This window comes from Natator depressus, chromosome 8 (assembly GCF_965152275.1).
Source record: "Natator depressus isolate rNatDep1 chromosome 8, rNatDep2.hap1, whole genome shotgun sequence".
Taxonomy (NCBI): domain Eukaryota; kingdom Metazoa; phylum Chordata; order Testudines; family Cheloniidae; genus Natator; species Natator depressus.
In genome coordinates this window covers 96,316,542-96,336,159 of record NC_134241.1, presented here as the reverse complement: position 1 = coordinate 96,336,159, position 19,618 = coordinate 96,316,542, and the positions used below count along the sequence as shown (strand labels likewise).

Sequence of the window (19,618 nt, the reverse complement as noted above, 5' to 3'; positions counted from 1 at the left end):
CTCTGCTTCTGAGTTTAACACAAGTAATTAAGTAAGGAGTTCCTCATTATTTAGGCATAAATCAGCAGTAGTTTCTAATCAAAATTGTGTTTAACGTGCCTTGATGGAAATGATTCTTTAGTGTTTGAAGGTTGGACAACATACGGTTATACAGATGGGAAAGTGATGTATAGCTTCTAGTAATACATGTGCTTTCTGCATAACTATAACGACCTTGAGATCTCATAAACACTCATTATTAAAGAGAACTGTTATTCAACAGAAACCTGAATTGAACTTGATTCTGACAGCTAACACCAAAACTATCCTATTTCCACTGCCAGATAATTTCAGAACAAGTTTTGATGTGCTTTAATGGTGATCATTTAGGGAAACTGTAAAAGTCACATACATGTCTCGATCAGACTCCAGCAAGGTCACTAAAAGCCCTGCAAATCATTCTAGAATCCTTAAATCTTTGGGCTGCCTCTTTGCAAACTGACAAACCCTTTCAACTATATGACCCATAAGCAGTAAGAGAAGAAAAAGGAGTGATTACAATAAGCTGTTTTAGAGATTCTTTGGGCTTGCTCTCTCTGAAGAGGGAAAAGACCTAGCCCTATTGTCAAGCTCTATATTTTCTGAGTGAAAGCTGTTCTAACATTAAGCTGGGTATACATTCTAGTACCAGATTATATTTCAGCCATTTATATAGAAGACAGAAATAAAATCAGCATTTTCTCAATGTCAGTTTCAACTTGCAAGCCCAAAGACAGATACTATTTTTGAGCTTAAAATGTGATCGACCAATGGCTTTATATTCTTCATTGCAAAAGCCGAACTATTTCCAAAGTTTATAATTAAAGAGCCAGATGTAAATCGGTGTAGCTCTACTGAAGTCAATGAAGCTACACCAATTTATACCTGTTGAAGATGTGGCCCAGAAACTAGTTTTAGAGTTAAACCTCCCATTCCCCATCAACACTAATTTATTACTCCCCCATTCCTCTCCACCGTACACTAAATACAGTTTTAAGTCAGAATTTAAAAAGAATTCTCCATACAGCTGAGCACCATCTTACCTGGGCTCTTTGCTGAGGATGTGGCAGCACTGAACAATTAGTCGGTCAGTGCCTTGGGTTTTCAAAGCTTGCTCTCAGCCACTTTGCAAATAAAAGGCCTTGAACTGGTCACTGAGGAGCTGTAAATGAAGGAGCTGTTTGGGCTCCTGATGCCAATGTTCACAAGTCTCCATTCACTTGAGCCTCACCAAACCCTATGTTGTAGTGTATAAATAGTGTTGGGATTTTTTAGAAGGGATATAACCTTGTATGCTTTAGGGCATAAACCAAGCAATCTGAGAGGGGTTAGGGAGAAACTGAGCAGATTATTCCACAGCTGTCCACCAAGAGGTTTTTTAACCTTCCTCTGAAGCATCTAGCACTTGCTGCTTTCAGTCAAGTTATTGGACTAGACAGACCCTTGGCAGACCACCACCCCAACAGTTCCGGGTCTCATGGGACTCTCCCATTTTGACCCACAAACCTCCCTGTCCCAGCTGAAGCTGCTCCTGTCTCACAGAGCTGGCTGGGTTTGGCTCCCCACCCTGGGAGTTGCCACCTGACCGCGACGCACGTGCTCACCCAGCACTGTTCAGGTTTGGCCTGACCCCCAGCCCCATGCACTAGGGACCAGGTTGCAACCCCTGGATTGGAGGGCCAAGTCCAGACAGCCCCATGGGACAAGAGCCACAGAAGTTGCCGCTATGGGTTGAGTGTGAGGTGGGCTCGCTCTGCAACTCCCTCCCACACACTGAGGCCTTTCCCAGGGCACCCCTCCCACACACACACAAAGGCATCCCACCCCGCTCCCCTAGGGCAGGACCTGGCATGGGTTGATGACCCGGCTCCCCATCCATCCCCCGCGGTGATCGGATATTGTATAGGTTCCCTTTTGACTGCACTTTCCAATTGAAAATCAGACACCTGGCAACCCTAACACTGGGCCATCTCAGTATGATCAGCATATTTTTAGGAGCAATAAATAGCTCCAACAGGAGCAGGTAATATACATTTGTCTCCTCTGTGCTGTTGCCTCCTCCTGAATATAAGTTTGTTTGCCACAAGTTGTTGTCACCTTCCCTGGTTGTGAAAAAACATTTTCAAAGGAACACAAAAGAAGAGATTGTCCAATCTCTAACTCTGCTCACTGCAACACATGCATTCCTTGTACATAAGGCCTATTAAAAGCTAAAGATATTTTTTGTGAGAGCCCCTTGTGAAACTATTGAAAGTTATACTCTACTCTGTTACACTTTCAGGGCTCTTCCCTTCCCAGCTAAGCTAAGGTGCTTCAAAATGCCATGAAGCATATATTGAAAGGTTCAGTATTATTTTTCCCCCATTAATACTGTATTTGGGTCTTAGGCAACTTTAACCACATGCACACTCAGTACAGCAATGATAATGGTTCACTAAGTTTGCAGTGAGTGTAATGGAACTGAACCAGGCACCACAGCTGAAAATTGGTAAGACCAATTAACCTTTTCCATAGAGTTCATAAAGGTTAACTGGAAAACCTCAGCTAAAGTTTTCAAAACCTATGTCACAGAGGAACCCAAGTTCCATTTTCAAAAGTGATTAGGCTCTTAAATGCCTAAAACACATTTGAAAATGGGATTAGGTGCTTTTGAAAATTTTACCCGTTCTTTAGATTTTACCCAGGTTATAATAACATTTGGCTGTGTCAAACTGGCCTATAAAAGCAGCATTTAACTGGGTTGTATTGGCTCTATAGGGAAGAACCTCAATAACCCATAAGTGTCATGTATTAACGTATATATTTCTTTGCTGTGAACAAGAGCTTTAAAAATCTACTACTGGAAATAAAATCTTTTACAAAAATTAAAAAAAAAACCCTAAAGGGACTAGCTAGTGGAGTTGTGCAACTTTTCCTCAAGCGCAATTACACAGTGAAACATTTCTTCTGAATTTCAAATGAATGATTAAGAACTTAGTAATACAAAGCAATTGCAGGGGGGGTAAGGAAATTACTCCCAACCCACATGAAACAGTCAACAGGCATTGGTGAAGAGCTAACTGGCTTAACAAAAATTAAAAAGAGGAATAACAATAATTTTGTTCCATACCAGTCCTGCACTGCATTGAACGACTCTTCACTGGTGATATCATACATCAGGATGAACCCCATCGCGCCTCGATAATAGGCTGTAGTGATAGTCCTATATCTCTCTTGTCCAGCAGTATCCTAAATACAAAATAAAAGTAGTTAGGCTTTGTGGCCCGGGTCTCAGAAATAAGAACTACAAGTTAGGGTGCTACACCCATATTTAGGCAACTAAATTAGTTGAAAATGCTGAGTACCCAACAGCTCCCACTGCAGTAATTGATTTCTGTTTATATTTTAGTATTAATTATGTTTCTGCATTAACTAGGTTCTGATAATTGTGTTTTGACACGTGTCCTGTTAAAAAAATAAGGAAAAATGTCAACCCTTTAATTGCTGTTCCCTGCCACACGCTCTGTGCAGCAGCAGAATGTGGCAGAGTTCATTGAATGTCAACATTTCCAAGCAGATGGAAATGGGACAGCAGTCAAGGGCTATTCTGTGTAAAGAGCGTATACGAATGTAGCACTGATGAGAGAGTGAAATCTTTGGTTTAGCCACAAAGTGGATGCTGCAAATGCCTCTTATGAAAGTGCTGTTTAAAACTGTACTATGTGAAAACACACTAGGAAACCTTTAGTGCAGAGGTTCTCAAACTGTGGTCCACGAGCTCCACTCAGGTGGTCTGCAGATAGTTCCCTCTAAGGTGCGCACCAGGGCAGCCGCACGCGAGAGAATGAAGGGCCACCCACCTAATTAGTGGAGCTGCGCAGGCGTGGCTCCACTAATTAGGTGCCTGGACCCTGGAGAAGATGCACATATAAGGTGAGGTGGTGGCCTTGGGGGGAATAGGGGGCAGTGGGGTGAGAAGACGGGGTGGGGAGAATTTGGGATGTGCAGGGCTGCGGTGGCCAGAGAAAGAGGTGACTTTCCCCAGCTCGAGTGCTGTGGCTGCCGGGGAGAGACCCCACTCCTTCCCAGCCCCAGCTCAGGGGCTGCCGCAGCAGGGGAGAGAGGACACATCCATCGCATTAGAAAGGTAAGACTACTGATATTAAAATATGAGTTGTGTGCTTTTATTTGTAGAACAAAAAAAGTTAATTATTACTACTTTTTTTTATATAGTGCTTTTATCCAAAGTGCTTTACAATAGTTAGCTAACGGTACAAACAACATTTGGAAAGATCGTTAAGTGGTCTGCCAAGACCCTCAGCACCCCAACCCTCTGCCCCAGCCTGGAGCCCCCTCCCGCACCCTGAACCCCTCATTTCTAGCCCCAGCCCGGAGCCTAGGGCAAGACCCGAGCCTCTGCGCACCTCCGCGGGGCTGTGTGTGGCCCGTGACTGATTTTTTTCTGTGGGTCAGTGGCCCGGATAGAAAAAAGGTTCCCCACCCCTGGTCTAACAGCTGCTTTCCTTGTCTCTTCAGACGCAGTGAATGCGATGGGTAGGGAGGGCTGTGTGTCTTGGAGTGACTGTCCCTCCTTTTTATAGTTTCAGTCCCCCTCTTGAAAAACATTTCCAGCTGAGAACCGGGAGACAAAGAGACGATGTAGAAGGATATTCCCTGCTTTTTTTTTCACCTGTTTGAACTTCCTTTGTTTGCCCTCCCTGCATAATGACTCTGCTTACTGCTTCAATGCAAATTAAGGTAAAACACACATTCCTTCTTTTGTTTAGGATAAACCTGACTTCTGCCTGGGTAGGGCTGTGGGGTTTGGAACATGTGTTAACAGCATACAGGATAATCTTGTAACTTCACACAGAATGTTGCTACACATATTTTACCAGGACAATACTGATCAGGAAATTATGAGTTTCCAAATGATACCTTACAATGCATGCTTTGTACAAAGATTATTAAAATAGTATGTAGGGTATGAATACAGGGACGTATTCTGTCATGGTGATATCTAAGGTGCAATGGACCTGGGGTAAGTGACTGGTCCTTTGGAACTGGGAGTAACCTGAATATTGCTGTCACTCTTGGTGTAAGGGACCATCTATCACAAAAATAAACTTACCTGGGTGATAAGATAGACCAGGGAAATGCTGGAAATGGCCCACCTTGATTATCATACACATTGTAAGGAGAATGATCACTTTACATAAGCTATTACCAGCAGGAGAGTGGGGTGGGGGGAGAGAAAACCTTTTGTAGTGATAAACACCCATTTTTTCATGATTTGTGTGTATAAAAACAAACATCTTCTGTATTTTCCACAGTATGCATCCGATGAAGTGAGCTGTAGCTCACGAAAGCTTATGCTCAAATAAACTAGTTAGTCTCTAAGGTGCCACAAGTTCTCCTTTTATTTTTGCGAATACAGACTAACACGGCTGTTACTCTGAAACCTGTCAAGATAGACCAGGCTACCCAAGGGGACTGGCTGTTACTTGATGTTAAGGCTGTTATAGTGCCTAACAAATTTACACTTGATAATTCACTGGTGAAATCTAAACACAGAACTCACAGCCAGTTTGGGGTTTGTGCCCTGTTTCCTAAAAGCCTGCCCTGAAGTTGGTACTCATACTCTTGAGTCACTGCAGGCAGCCATACCATCTGATGCCTATTAGGTGAGTGTAACAACTTTTACTCACCACTGAGGTGGCCTAGATTTAACCGAGCTCCTCAAGCTGAAAAGGTCTATAATTACCAACCTACTAAACATTCCATCCCTTTGGATGAAGCAGGTATAGTACTCAAGTAATTAAAATATCTTCCATTTGGGAGGTATTATCTATCATTTGCACAAATGTATTTCATCCATCTTTCAGCAAACAGATGCTCCGAAATAGCTGTAGGGAGACAAGAGCCTTATCTTCAAAGCACACACTCAGTGTAATATATTGATTGCTGCAGTTACTCTTATGGATAAGCAGTTCTTAAGTGAATGGTGGTACAGTACTCAGCCTCCACACTCTAACTTTTAAAAAAGGCCTTTTATGCCACTGGTTTAAAACATGATTAGCAAAGTTTCCTCCCCTTAGTCTTGGAGAAAAATGTCTAAGGATATGTCTACACTGCAATAAAAGACCCACGACATGGCCACAGCTGACCCAGGTCAGCTGACTTGGGCTCCCAGGACTCGGACTGCAGGGCCTCAAAGCTGCAGTGCAGATGTTTGGGCTCAGGAAGGAGCCTGAGCTCCAACAGTCCACAAGGAGGGAGGGTCTCAGAGCCCAGGCTCCAGCCTGAGCCTGAATGTCTATGTTGCAATTTTTATCCCCGCAGCCCAAGCCTTGCAAGACCAAGTCAGCTGACCTGGGCTCCGAAACTCAGTGCCACGGGTCTTTTAGTGAAATGTAGATGTACCCTAAAAGGGCTTTATCAACCCTGCAACTTCAGCAGAAAAATTCAGAGACTGGTTGAAAGAGTCTTTGCAGAATATAGTTTAAGGCAAATAAATCCCTCTGTACAGAACTCCTTCAGAGATGTAGGACCTGATTCTAATCTCACTAGCATTGATTTGAATCAGGAAGAGCTCCACTGAGTTCAATGGAGTTACACCAGTATATAACTGTTATAAGTGAGATCAGAATCAGACCTGACATTTTTGAAGTCCCACTTCCCATAATTTCAATATACACAGCCTTGGTGCTTGCATCTGCTCAGGAAGGGCTAAGATGCTGGCTGCCTAGCACACAAGTCTTACTGTGAAAGGGTAAACAAAAACCATTAACCACTGGTATTCTTCACCAGGGTGTTACAGGGTGTTCTCTGGAGGAGGAAGGCTCATGTAAACAAGTTCCTTGCAGCTTCCCGATAGGGTTTGGCGTTCCCCCACGGAGCCATGCAGTCCATGAAAATATCTACAGCCCTAGCCCAGAAATAGCTCCTCAGTGGAGAAAGCTACACCAGAGGATCCTTCTCTCCCCCTAAGGGTAAGTCTACACTGCATGCTTCTTTCAGTGATGTGTAGAGTACATACACAGGTAACATGTCTCAATCCCTCCAGATTGAGGTTTTAAGGCTGCACAGTTCCCTGCCTCACGCTGTGATATCCCCAGCAAGCCAGTCTGCCTAAAAAGGCCAGTGCCTGTGCTTTCCTTTCTCTCCAAGGGCTATGAACAGTGTTTTGCCAGCAGTTACAACGTACCAGACTCCTCTTCCTAAGCCAGTACGTTTATCCTTAAGGTAAAAGCATTACAGAGAAAACAACAGAAGTCCCTATACGCATGCTAAAAGCTTACCAGGAGTCACCCACCCGTTTTATGAGGCCCTAGTAGGCCAAAGTCTTTCCACCTCTTCTGCAAGGGTTGGGGCCCCCCCTTGGACAGGAGGTCCTGTCCATTTACTGGATCAGAAAGAAGGTCCTGTGCCAGTTAAAGCTCATCCTTTTAGACCAAAAGCCCTTTGTCTGTCTCCTAGTCACCACTCCAGGAGGCAGTTCCTCTCTAGAGTTGTTCAGTCTCAGCCCTAGTCTGCACTTAAAAATTATATATCAACCTAGCTACATCACTCAGGGCTGTAAAAAATACACCGTGCTGCAGTTAGGTTGAACTAACCAACCCCTAGCATAGATGCAGGTAGGTCGACAGACGGAAAAATTCTTCTGTCGACCTAGTTACCACCTCCCAGAGAGCTGCATTAAACCACATGGATGGAAAAAACTCTTCTGTCGACGTGAGAAGTACCTACACTACGGCGCTGCAGCTGTGCCACTGTAGTGGCTGTAGGACAGACATGGCCTCAGTGACTCACCTTAATCATCCCCCACTGGTAACCCTCCCCCATGGAGTAGAACACAATCATACATAAACCATTCACCAATCTAATACAATGGCCCCCAAGATACCGCATGCAGTGCAGTATCTATCATAATTGGATTTCTTTATTCTGCATTTGTAACAATTCCCCACCGCACCCTGAGTTTAAAACACAGCAAGCCCTTATATGTAACTAAGCACCTAAAAGAAAAGGAGTACTTGTGACACCTTAGAGACTAACCAATTTATTTGAGCATGAGCTTTTGTGAGCTACAGCTCACTTCATTGGATGCATACTTAAGTTTATTGTTTGGGAGAGTCTTCTAATGAAGGGACAAAATAATGAATACTGATTGCTTTTTTGAGTTGCCTGCAAGACCTTTAGATGGAATATAACTAAGCAGATTAAAAGACAAGGGAAGCAAGTACATGAGGTACAGGCAGAGATCAGCACAAACAATGTCGTAGTGCTAATTAACAGCCTGGGAAGAACAGCCTGAGCCTTCAGTGTCTAGAAGTCTGTTTGGCTGTCCCTGTCTAGGGATCAGATAGCTTTTTATAACTAGGCAAAGAAGTGTCTTAGCAAGGCACATTAATGCTAATAACTAACATGTCTGGGTTCTCTTGCAATAACACATGAACCTTCCCTTGACATTCAACTAAGTTTGCTATATGCAAAAGAACAAACAAAAAATCCTGTTACATGGGACCTTCGAACAAAAATGTGAGGCTCTTGCAATACCTGTGCCATCAAAAGTCATGAGTCACGGGGAAAGACCCATGACCCAAATGCGTTTGCATGGGGTTCTTGTGACAGATGCCCAACTACTCACATGATCCAATTCTTAACTATTCACGATAACATTAGCATATCCAGAATTTTTTAAACCTGCATTAACAGAAATAAAAAGCCAAGGACAACATTTAAAAGGGTCATCATGCTTAAGGTTTTAGGCCCCAATTTCATGCTTTTTTATTCAGGTTTGAAAGTGAGAATTCTCATTGATTTTCTTCTTTTGACAACTATTTCTGACCACAAAGAATTTAAAAGAAAAGTGCAATTTCTCATCTGTATCAGGCTCAATCTAATCAAGCACACACATCACTTTTGTCCTAGAGCATGTGACAAACAGCTTAGTAAAAAAAAAAAATTAAAAGAAGGATCAGACATCTATATGAATAAAAGATTGATCAGCAGTTCAACTGCTTGGATACAGTCACAAATGTTTACATTTCCAGTCCACTAACCCACTGATTTCTCTTCATTTGGATCCCTCACAATGATGCACTTCTGCCTTGAGTCAATAATATAAAATATATTTTTAGAACAAAAATGCTAGTTCTTCCCTCCTCTGGGTTTTCCAGCACATTCTATCTACTCTGTGTCTGTCTTAGACTGTAAGAGATTTGGGGCAGGGACTGACTGTGTCTTAGCACAAAGCACACTGTTGGTGCTTAACACACAACAACAGTCATCACTGCATCAGGACATCAGCTGATCTCCAGATAGGGTGAAGAGATTTCTGCCCTCCCCCACCCAACTGGATAGCATCACATAGTTAGATTTGTAATATGGCTTTTTACACCTTCCTTTCAATGTTGTTGTTGTTGGAGACAGGATAAGGGATTGTATGGCCCAGCGATGCCAGGAGTGACAAGTTATTTGACATCTAAGCATCTGGTGTGAAACATCTGACTCCTTGAAATCATAGTTTGATTCCCAGAAGAGTTCCCTTAGCCCCTAATCCTTTCAAGATAGGCAAACTGAGTTTGAGGAAAAGGGTGAGCCCTTTGGCGATTCCATACCGATATCCAAACAGAAACAAGTGGCTGGCTTATAGAGTCACTATTTATGGGGTTCTGGGACACTGTTTACTTGTTGTCCTTATATTCAAGCACAATGGGCCAAATTCAGACCTGCTGTAAGCAGAAGCAACTCTGTTGACATCTGTGAAATTTCATCTCCTTGTACAAAATCTGAATTTGACCCAACTGTATTCACACAGACATGGTGACTTGGTCCAGTCACATTAATAGGGGGTTCTCATCCATCACAGGCTCTTTGAGGTCACATCTTGGAATGAATGTCCTCCATAAAGTTATGGAATGAGGAACCATGACAACTCCACTGCTGGAAATTTAAACTGTGTCTTGTCCCACTGTGCTGCTGAAGTTCAGGGATTGAAAATCATCATGGGCCAAGGTTTTTTTTCCTTTTCCCAGGAAAAATTATCTTTAACTGTGAATGCCAGATTTGATTTTTTTTTTTTTTTTTTAGGTGCGGGGGAAAAGGGCTATTGGTTGTAGCAGATCCACCGCCATTAGTCTTCCCTGCTCAGCAACTTGACGCTACCATCATGGAACTATGTGCTTTTAACCTTGTTTCTTTGCTGATGCTGATTTGATCCCTGCAGACCTTCCATCTTCTTCATGAAGAGAGTAAAGTAGTTGGCTGACCTGTAGGGACTTGGTGGCTATTTATGGCAGTCCTTTGTATTGTATTGTACTGTATTTTATATACTCAAACACACACACACACACACACACACACACACACACCTAAAAAAACAAATTTAAATTTTTAAACATATTGGACAAAATTAACACTGAAAGGCCTTAACACACTTAAATGTACCTCTGTGCTATGGGTATGTGTGTGTGTAGATATGTAAATATACACACACACACACACACATATACATACATACACACACACACACACTATATTTCATAGGGTTATATACGGATTTTATCAGCATGAATCTGGGATAGCTGTAATTACATAGTTCTTCCCAACAAGTATTTTGTTTGTGCAATTTATCACATGGTGGCCATTACCCTATATGTAGTATATTATCTTCTTATACATATTAGCACTTACATAGGGATTTTAACTCATTCCACCTCAATTCCCTCTGTAGCTTTAATTGGATATGATTTTTAAATTATTTTCTTTGTCTTAACTGTTACGTAGTGTTGGTGTACACGGTTAAATAGTTGCAGTGTTCCACTCTAGAAGTTTCTGCACTTCAGCATGGTGGATGATGGGATAAGATTTATATAATTTTTTTTTCTTTACAAAGGATACTATGTGTTAAAGGCATCAAGAAAGGTGCTAAGCAAAAGTCACTGCTGAGACAAAAAGGAAGTTTTGAAAATATTAGGCAGTGAGAGAAGAGAGCTCAGGCTGCCCTATGAATCACTAAGAAATTAACAGTAAAAGTAATAATGTTGATGAGCATTGATCCTATTGTTCCTGCTGGCATCCAAAAATAGAATTAAACAGGAGAGCAAGATGAGTCACTGGTTACTATGGAGGAGATATGACATCATGAAATGCTTGTGAAGCTTAGTTCTCTCTCATTTCACCTGCTGGCAGGAGCAAATTAACCCTGGAGTTTAGCTCTCATTAACACATTCCAGGTCAAAAGACAGAATTAACCATGTTATTTCTCTCTCATTACCTAGTATTCCCATTGACCATGAGCCACTGGAACCTACTTGAGTGAACTCACGATATAATGAAACCCTGTTAAACTGTAATCAGCTAGTTGCAATATATGTTATATTAGCAACTCGGAAGAAAATTATACCGTAGGAAGAAATAACTTTATTGTAAGGCCTTGTCTATGCTAGGATTTTTTCCTTCAAGTTTCCCAACTCTGGCTACCATCACTTCAGCTCCAATAGTGATAGTAAAGATGGGAGGCCTAGTGTAGGCACAGTGCCAGTGACATACCAGTGTTTCAGCCACCCTGTTTTGTAGACCTGCTCTGTGCAGGGTTAGACCACACAACCACATGCAGCTCCGTCTAGACTAGTACTCCCAGCATTGCTACCTAGGGTGGACCTGCGCCAGTAGGATATTTTAGGAAAAAACTTCTAGTATAGACACAGCCTAAGGCTTGGTCTACGCTAGAAAATTAGGTCGGCTTAACTGTCTTGCTCTGGAGTGTGAAAAATCCACCTCCCTGAGCAACATAGTTAAGCCAACCAAAGTCCCCGTGTAGACAGTGCTAAGTCAACTGAAGAATTCTTCCATCGACCTAGCCACTGCCTCTCAGGGAGGTGGATTACCTTTGCCGCCAGGAGAACACCTCTCATCGGCTTAGGTAGCGTCTACACTTGAAATGCTACAGTGGCGCAGCACCAGCACCGCATCTGTCCTGCTGCAGTGTTTAAACTGCAGACAAGCCCTAAGAGGTTTTGCAAAACATGGTTAGTCAGCAGGTGGGCACAAGGCTTTAAACTCCCTTCCTCCCCTTCTTGTTAACTGTGTTTTCTATAACTGATGCGTTGAATGTCCCTGGGGCAAACTTGTACTACTACAAATAATAATGAAGTCCTACATTTATATACTGCCTTTCCTCCCAAAGGATCCAAAAGCCCCGTACAAACAAAACTCATATAGGGAATAAAAGACACTGGACTCACTTCACCCCACCATTCAAATGCAGCCATTTCTGGGGTGAAAAAAAGCAATCGACTAACATCACTCAGCAACTCTACACAACAATTTAGGTCAAGACGTGAAAAACTGACACAGCAAGGCATTGTTTTTGGTCAGCAGAATGCAATTACCCAAAGTGAAATCAAATCAAGATACTGTGATTAGCACTCCTGCTTATAAGGAGTTAAAATAAATGATTTTCCTTTTCCTCGCTGCTTTGAGATCACAGCAAGGGATTAGCAGCAGTTGATCTACTCAACCAGTCAAACAATACGTGGGGTTGAAATAGGGCTGCTTGCTTCACAAACATATCTGCCCCTGCTTATCACTGTATGGGTCAGGTTTCCCTTTTGTGACATTTACAAGCCAGTGCCTGCAAAAGAGAAAAACTAGACAAAGATGTACACTGAAAAAAGAGGATTAGGTTCATTGTGCTTATGTCTTACAGATATCTTTTATCTAGCTCAAACATCTTCATTTGTCTGCACACAAATTAAAATGCCAGTCAGTTTGATTTTTTTCTGGATCCTGTTACTTGGAAGGAAAAACAAGAAATGCATGGGGGTGCAAAAATATAGGCAACTCCATAACATATCTCCTCCCAACTTCCATTTCTTTACTAGCAAATAAATACTGGAAGTTGACCGCGAATAAAATTCAACAGGTCCACTGCATTGTCAGGCTATGCACTGAGTACAAATGATGAAATCATTATTGCTACAGTATAAACATTTGTTTTATTAATAATACACTCTGAGGTTCTTGAATTAGAATAATATAGACATGCAAAGCACTTTATACTCCTAAGTAAACCAATGTAAGGGATATAAATAGGGATCCGTTAATCCAACACTGAAGTGCAGTTACCACTGGGATGGAATATGGCAGCTGTTTAAAAGCTCAGAGCAACATTACACAGTCGAGTCGCATCTTACGCAGGGGTTAGGTTCTAAAGTCAGCGCGTAAAGTGAAAATTGCATGTAGTCAAAATTACCCTTGAAAATCCCTTAAATTGCCCGTAAAGTACAGTAGACTGTACATGGTTCCGTATACTGTACAACCCTATACAGTAATATGTATAAATGTACAATGTATACAGTAATGTACAGTATCTAATAAAGAGTACATATGCAAAATATAATTTTACAGTACTGTATTTTTAATTACAGCGGGGGAAATTACCGGAGGTCTTCAGGGCTTGATGTCAATCCAGGAGACGGAGGTGACGGAGAGCGAGTCATAGACCAAGTGGTTGGCTCTGGTTCAGTTCGAGAAGTTGATTGCGTAGGCTCATCTGCTGCTGGTTGTTTTTCCTTGAAAAACATGGTGATCGGCAACTGTCGCTGTTGTCTCTTGAGCTGCTCAAACATTTCTTGATACGGTCTCAAATCGTCCGTAATACTACGTGTGATTTTGAGGCTTCGTTCCATAGAGAGATCGTATTCAGAAATTAAATCATTCAAGTGTTTCGCTGCTTGGAACACTTCAGCAAATTTATGAAGATTCCAACTTGCTGGCTCTTCCTGTTCATCATCATCATCATCATCTTCGTCTTCTGTAGATGATTTTATCAGTTCCTCTAACTCTTCGTTAGTCAATGTTTCTCTATGGCTCTCAGTTAATTCTTCAATTTCTTCCTTAAGGATGTCGACGAAGCTATCACCACCCACTTGCCTGGTCACCTGAACAATGCGTTTCACTTCTTTGTCAATGGTTGGGAAACCCTTAAAATCATTCACACATTCTTTCCATCGGTTTTGCCAACAGGTATTGACTGTTTCAGGCTTGATTGCATCCATTGCCTGTTTAATATAAGTGATGCAATCAGCAATGTTGAAGGACTTCCAACACTCCATCACATTAAGATTGGGATCAGCATCCATAGTGCTACGTATCCGTGAGAATGTAAGCCTCGTGTACGTGGCCTTGAAACAGCGAATCACGACTTGGTCGAGAGGTTGGAGGATGGAGGTGGTATTGGTGAGCGGGGAAAGACAACTTCAACGTTATTATGCGCAAACTGGAGTGCCTCAGGGTGGCCAGGAGCACTGTCTATGATTAGCAATACTTTAAAGTCAAGTCCTTTCTCTTTGAGGTACTGCTTGACCTCCGGAACGAAACACTTGTGGAACCAATCCAGAAATAATGCTGCCGTCACCCAAGCCTTTTTATTTGATTGCCAGAACACAGGCAGGAGATTTTTGTTCTTGCCTTTTAGGGCACGGGGATTTGCAGCCCTGTAGAGCAAGCTCGGCTTTATTAAATGCCCAGCCGCATTGCCACAAAACAACACAGTCACATGGTCTTTAGCTGCTTTGAAGCCAGGGGCTTGTCTTTCTGATTTTGAAATGTAAGTGCGGTTGGGCATTTTTTTTCCAGAAGAGCCCAGTCTCGTCAGCATTAAAAACTTGTTCCGGAAGATAGCCCTTTTCTTCTATGATTTTCTTTAATTGTTCGGGGTAGGCTTTTGCTGCCTCTTCATTGGCAGATGCAGCTTCACCAGTAGTCTGCACGTTTTTGAGGTTGAAGCGGTTCCTAAAACTGTTAAGCCAACCTTGGCTGGCGTTGAATTCCTTTTCATCAGAAGGCTGTCCCTCTTCGGCGGGAGGTTTGAACAGTGCATAGAGGCTAAGAGCCTTTTCTCGCAACGTGTTGCCATCGATAGGCACACGTTTACGGTTCATGTCTTCCAGCCATAAGTTTAATGCCTTTTCAGTCTTCACTAAAGTCTTATCACACACCTGGCTCGTCACCTTAACAGTTACTGGAGCACTTGATGCCACAGCTTGACAAATTTCTCTCTCTCTAATCTTGATGGCATGGATGCAAGATTCGTTGCGACCATATTTACGTGCCACGTTGGAGACCAACATACCATCTCTCAATAAGTCCAACACAGCCAGTTTTTCTCCAGCATTGGAACAGATCACTGTTTCTTTTAAAGCTAAGAGAACAACTCTGAAAGATTAGAATGGAAGATAATCTTACAGGCAGTCAGATTCAAAACACAGAGAATCCCTCTAGGCAAAACCTTAAGTTACAAAAAGACACCAAAAACAGGAATACACATATCCTCCAGCACAGCAAATTTCACAAGCCAAAACAAAGAAAACCTAATGCATTTCCTAGCTAGATTACTTACTAACTTTACAGGAGTTGGAGGGCTTGCATCCTTGATCTGTTCCTGGCAAAGGTATCCCACAGACAGACAAAAGCCTTTTCCCCTCTCCAGATTTGAAAGTATCTTGTCCCCTCATTGGTCATTTTGGGTCAGGTGCCAGCCAGGTTACCTGAGCTTCTTAACCCTTCACAGGTAAAAGGACTTTGCCTCTGGCCAGCAGGGATTTTATAGCACTGTATACAGAAAGGTGGTTACCCTTCCCTTTATATTTATGACAGACACCCCCGTGTGTTTCTGTTTAATTGGTTCTGCTTTCTCCAGGGGGATTTGGTGAGTGATTGTGGTGGTATTCCCAAAATCGGTGTCTTCTCTGGAGAACAAAGACATCCTTAAGTTTTTCCAATAACTTGACCAGTTGCTGTACCTGTTCTTCAGTCAGGTCCTCCTGGTCAATCTGTACTGGAACTTCCTATTGCTGATTACCACTGGTTGAGCCTGGAGATGTCATACCCTCAACCTTGTGGATGTATAATACCTGATTTCACTGAACACAACCTTTCCCACTGGGACTACTGTAGCTGGCAAGTAGACCTCAGCAGTGTGAACCGCTGGGTGAAGTAGGATGATCCGTTCACCACTATTTAACACTCTTAGTGAAATCTGTCCATCCTTACTTCAGGGAAAAGTATTGGCCACGTATACTCCATTGGGCAAATCTGTTGCATGGGACCCTTTCATTAGAACAGAGCCCTATTCCAGCTTTGACAAGGCACAACGCTGTCCTTCCAACAGTCTCTCACTAAGTGGCGGAATGATAACAGGCTTCTTGCTAGCCCCCTGCAGAAATCCCACTCTGCCCTCCTCATTTGCCTGATTTATTTGACATGCGATCCTGGCTTGGACCAGGGCCATCATTGCCTTCCCACCCTGAGTGAAGGCAAACCATATAAAGAGAGGCATTAGTCCAGTTAGCGCTTCGAGGATGTTCATGTCTACAATGCTGGGGATCAGTCTCTCCCCTGGGGTTGTGGTAATTGCATCCTTGATGACAAACATACTTTTGTTTGGAAAAGCCTGTCCCAACAGCATTACTGGCACATCAAGGCATCCAAGCTTTGGGATTCTTAGTCCATTAGCTTCAGTTAACCTTACAAAATCCACATTCTTCATCGGTGTATACAATCCCAATAGTGCAACTGAAATGAGCCTCGCTCATGGTGGTAACCTCTGAACCTGTGTCCAATAAACAAAGGGTAGGCACTCTGCCCGTCTCAATTCCACAACCGGACAGGTGCCAAACACTCTCTCCTTAAATTCTCTGTCAGAGTCATTTCCAGTAAACTTTCTTGCCCAGCAGCAGCCATTTAATCTCCCATGGTAGTCAGGCTGTTTTAGTTGGAGGAGTCTTGGTTGGAGCCTCCCCTTGAGAACCCTTGTTCTCCAAAGCTGTATGCCCTAGCTCTTCACAGAAAAAACAGATGTACCTTCCCTGTTCATCCATGCAAGAAGTCCACCATTCACTTTGGTCTTTTGACATGGGAGCTCCCTCCCTCACACTCACTGCCCCACTGCTCTGTGCTGTTATGAGTTGAAATAACTCCTCCTGTCGTGTGGCCAGTAGTCAAATAGCCTCTCTCAGACTGTCCAGTCTTAGATCCTCCTGGCCACTCTCAGATGTGGAGGAGTGAACCAGGGCTCTAGCATGATTTTGGCTATGATATATTGTTTGACTAACTCAACCTGAACCTCTGCTGGAACTTACAAGATCCTCAGGGCAGCTTTGGCAGCAGCTAACCACTCTTCCTGTTTGACAACAGCCGGTTTGATGGGATGTCTGGTGAAATCAGGGATCAGGTGATCGCAGGGTATATACAATACAGCTGGCTATGTTGACTGCTTCTCAGTAATGGTTCTGACCAGATACAGGGCATCTCTCTGCTTTTCTAGGGCCTGTTGCAAGAACCTGGCCTGCTCCTGCTCGCGCAGTTTATTCTGGAGCTCTTTTAACTGCTCACGTATCTCTTCCATGGTCTTCACTCAAGTCCCACCATTCCTTATTGAGATTGAGCAACTAGCCAAGACTTACGAGTCTCTACAGACTAAGGGCGGGTCTAGTCCATTCCTATTTGTGATGCCAAAATGTAACAAGGTTAGGGGCAGAGGTATTTTAAAATGGGTCTTCCCCCCCCACTAACTTATCTCGGTGGGACAAGAAAGCAACCTGTCTCTCACCATCCCCAGAGTTACCCAGAAGAACAGGCTGGGCATGGTTCCTTGCCTGTGGGAATGGGTGGGACACTAATAATGCCAGGTGACATCCTTCTCCCGATCTACCTAGCAAGGCAACGATACAAGTAGGGCCTTGCCTGCTGTGACCTCGGAACACTCTTGGATTGGGTTTAAGGCTGCAATGCAATTACCAAATACCCTCCCCCTTCAGGGACACCATAGCTGCTCATGAGACCCTGGGACTGAGCCTGAACACTGGAGACTATGGTGAAGGAAGTTCCAAATTGCCTCGCCCTCTCAACACAGTATGTCCTCTCCAGTTGCTCTGCTTACCCACATCAGGTCCATCTGTGAGGTGGAGTGCTCCCACCCAATTACCAGATAGATTCCCAGTCATTCATATACCCCTAACTGGGGCAATAGCTTTATCTTGAACTAGACTGTTAAAAAGGGCACACACAGAAAATACCAAATCAAACAAAACAGGTTTATTTTTCTCAGGAACAGCCTAAAAATGGGAGAAAATGTATTAGCAGGTTTCAAAATATACTAAGCAGTTGAAAGGTTTTAAAATACACTAAACTATTTATTCTGTATATATACACACACACATACATATACACAAAAAACACTTTAAACAATAACAGTCTGTTGGTGGTGAACCTTGGCTTTTCAGACTGAGTGGCAGAAGAGGTGTGTGGTGAGGACAGTGCACCACCCACTAGGTTATAATGTCACTCAGAGTTCCACACAAATTAACGCAGCAATGTCCATATCCCCCTTTTTTCTTGTTTTGTGCAAGCTCCAAATCTTCCCCTACAACAGAGACCCAGGTTCAAAAGATCACTAGATGATGTTCCCCAGTAGGCTTGTGTGAGTGAAGACCCACCTCTCAAGAGAGTGAATGCACAGGCTGAGTACTTACCAGAGGGAGAAGTGCTCAACTCCCCCACCCTACCCCATCGTTAAGGGTCAACTGCAAAGGAGAATACAAGAGAAAAGAAAAGAAAAACCTGTCCTCATCTGACCTCAGGACTCCCCTGCTTGCTGCAAGGGAGCCACCTTTGTCCAGTGCTGTGCACCACTCACGCAGGTCTATGCCTCAGGACTGGACAAGCCTTCAAAGAACCAGCTGCAGTTACCCCACAGGACTGGCTGCCTTCTCCCTGGACTCAGGGGCTGCCAGGAACTCCGCAGGCCGGTGCTAGTCACAGCTCCCTGCCTGGCTGGTCTCGAGGCAGCATGTGGGGGAGTGGTTACTTATAAGGTTGACAATCCTCCAGGATTGTCCTGGAGTCTCCAGGAATTAAAGATGAATCTTTAATTAAAAATTATGTCATGTGACAAAACCTCCCGGAATACAACCAGCCAAAGCTGGCAACCCTAGTTACTGGGCTCCCACAGATTGGATCACTCCCGGCTGCTCCACTCACTCTCCTTAGCTGGGGTCTCTGTGACTGTCTCACGGTCCCTTACAGCCTGTCTCTGATTCCCCAGGACACCTCTACAGGCCTCCCCACCCCATCTCTGGTGCTGCTGTTCTCTTCCCTCCGCTGGGTCTGACATCTCTTGACGGAAGGTTTTCTGCTTTGTGTACTGACAGTCATCCCACACACCGGCTCTCTCACACTAGTTGCTATGGCTTTAGGCAGCTCCCCTCCAGCCTCTCACCCTGCTCTTCTGCTCCTGCCTTTTGGCCACAACTCCTCACCCCACCTGGGGCCGCTCTCGCTGTCTCTTTTGCCCCAGTGCACATGGAGACCGGGACTTGAGCTGGTGCTCCCTGACTGGTCAATCAGACTGACTTGGGGTGCTGGCTACTTCCCACTGGCTCTGGTCTTGGAGGTCTCTGATTGGCCAGAGGCCCTGTCTGTCCCAGCATGCTGACTCCTCCTTGACCCCTCCCCTCTTTCTTGGCACGGGGAAAGGGCCAAACAAACAAACTCACAAAGTTTTAGTAAGGGGCCAACTGTCCTCTTACATAAAGCTGAGCCAAATTTTAAG

At 43.6% G+C, this 19,618-nt stretch overlaps 1 protein-coding gene across 3 annotated transcripts in view; it reads right to left on the bottom strand.

The window, feature by feature from the left end:
• Positions 1-19,618, bottom strand: part of RAB3B (RAB3B, member RAS oncogene family) — a 120,320-nt gene that overhangs the window by 27,497 nt on the left and 73,205 nt on the right. For all 3 annotated transcript variants that reach the window (XM_074961744.1, XM_074961742.1, XM_074961743.1), the window contains one exon: positions 3,128-3,246. In XM_074961744.1, coding sequence (XP_074817845.1) covers positions 3,128-3,246 — 119 coding nt within the window. The remainder of the gene's footprint in view (positions 1-3,127; positions 3,247-19,618) is intronic.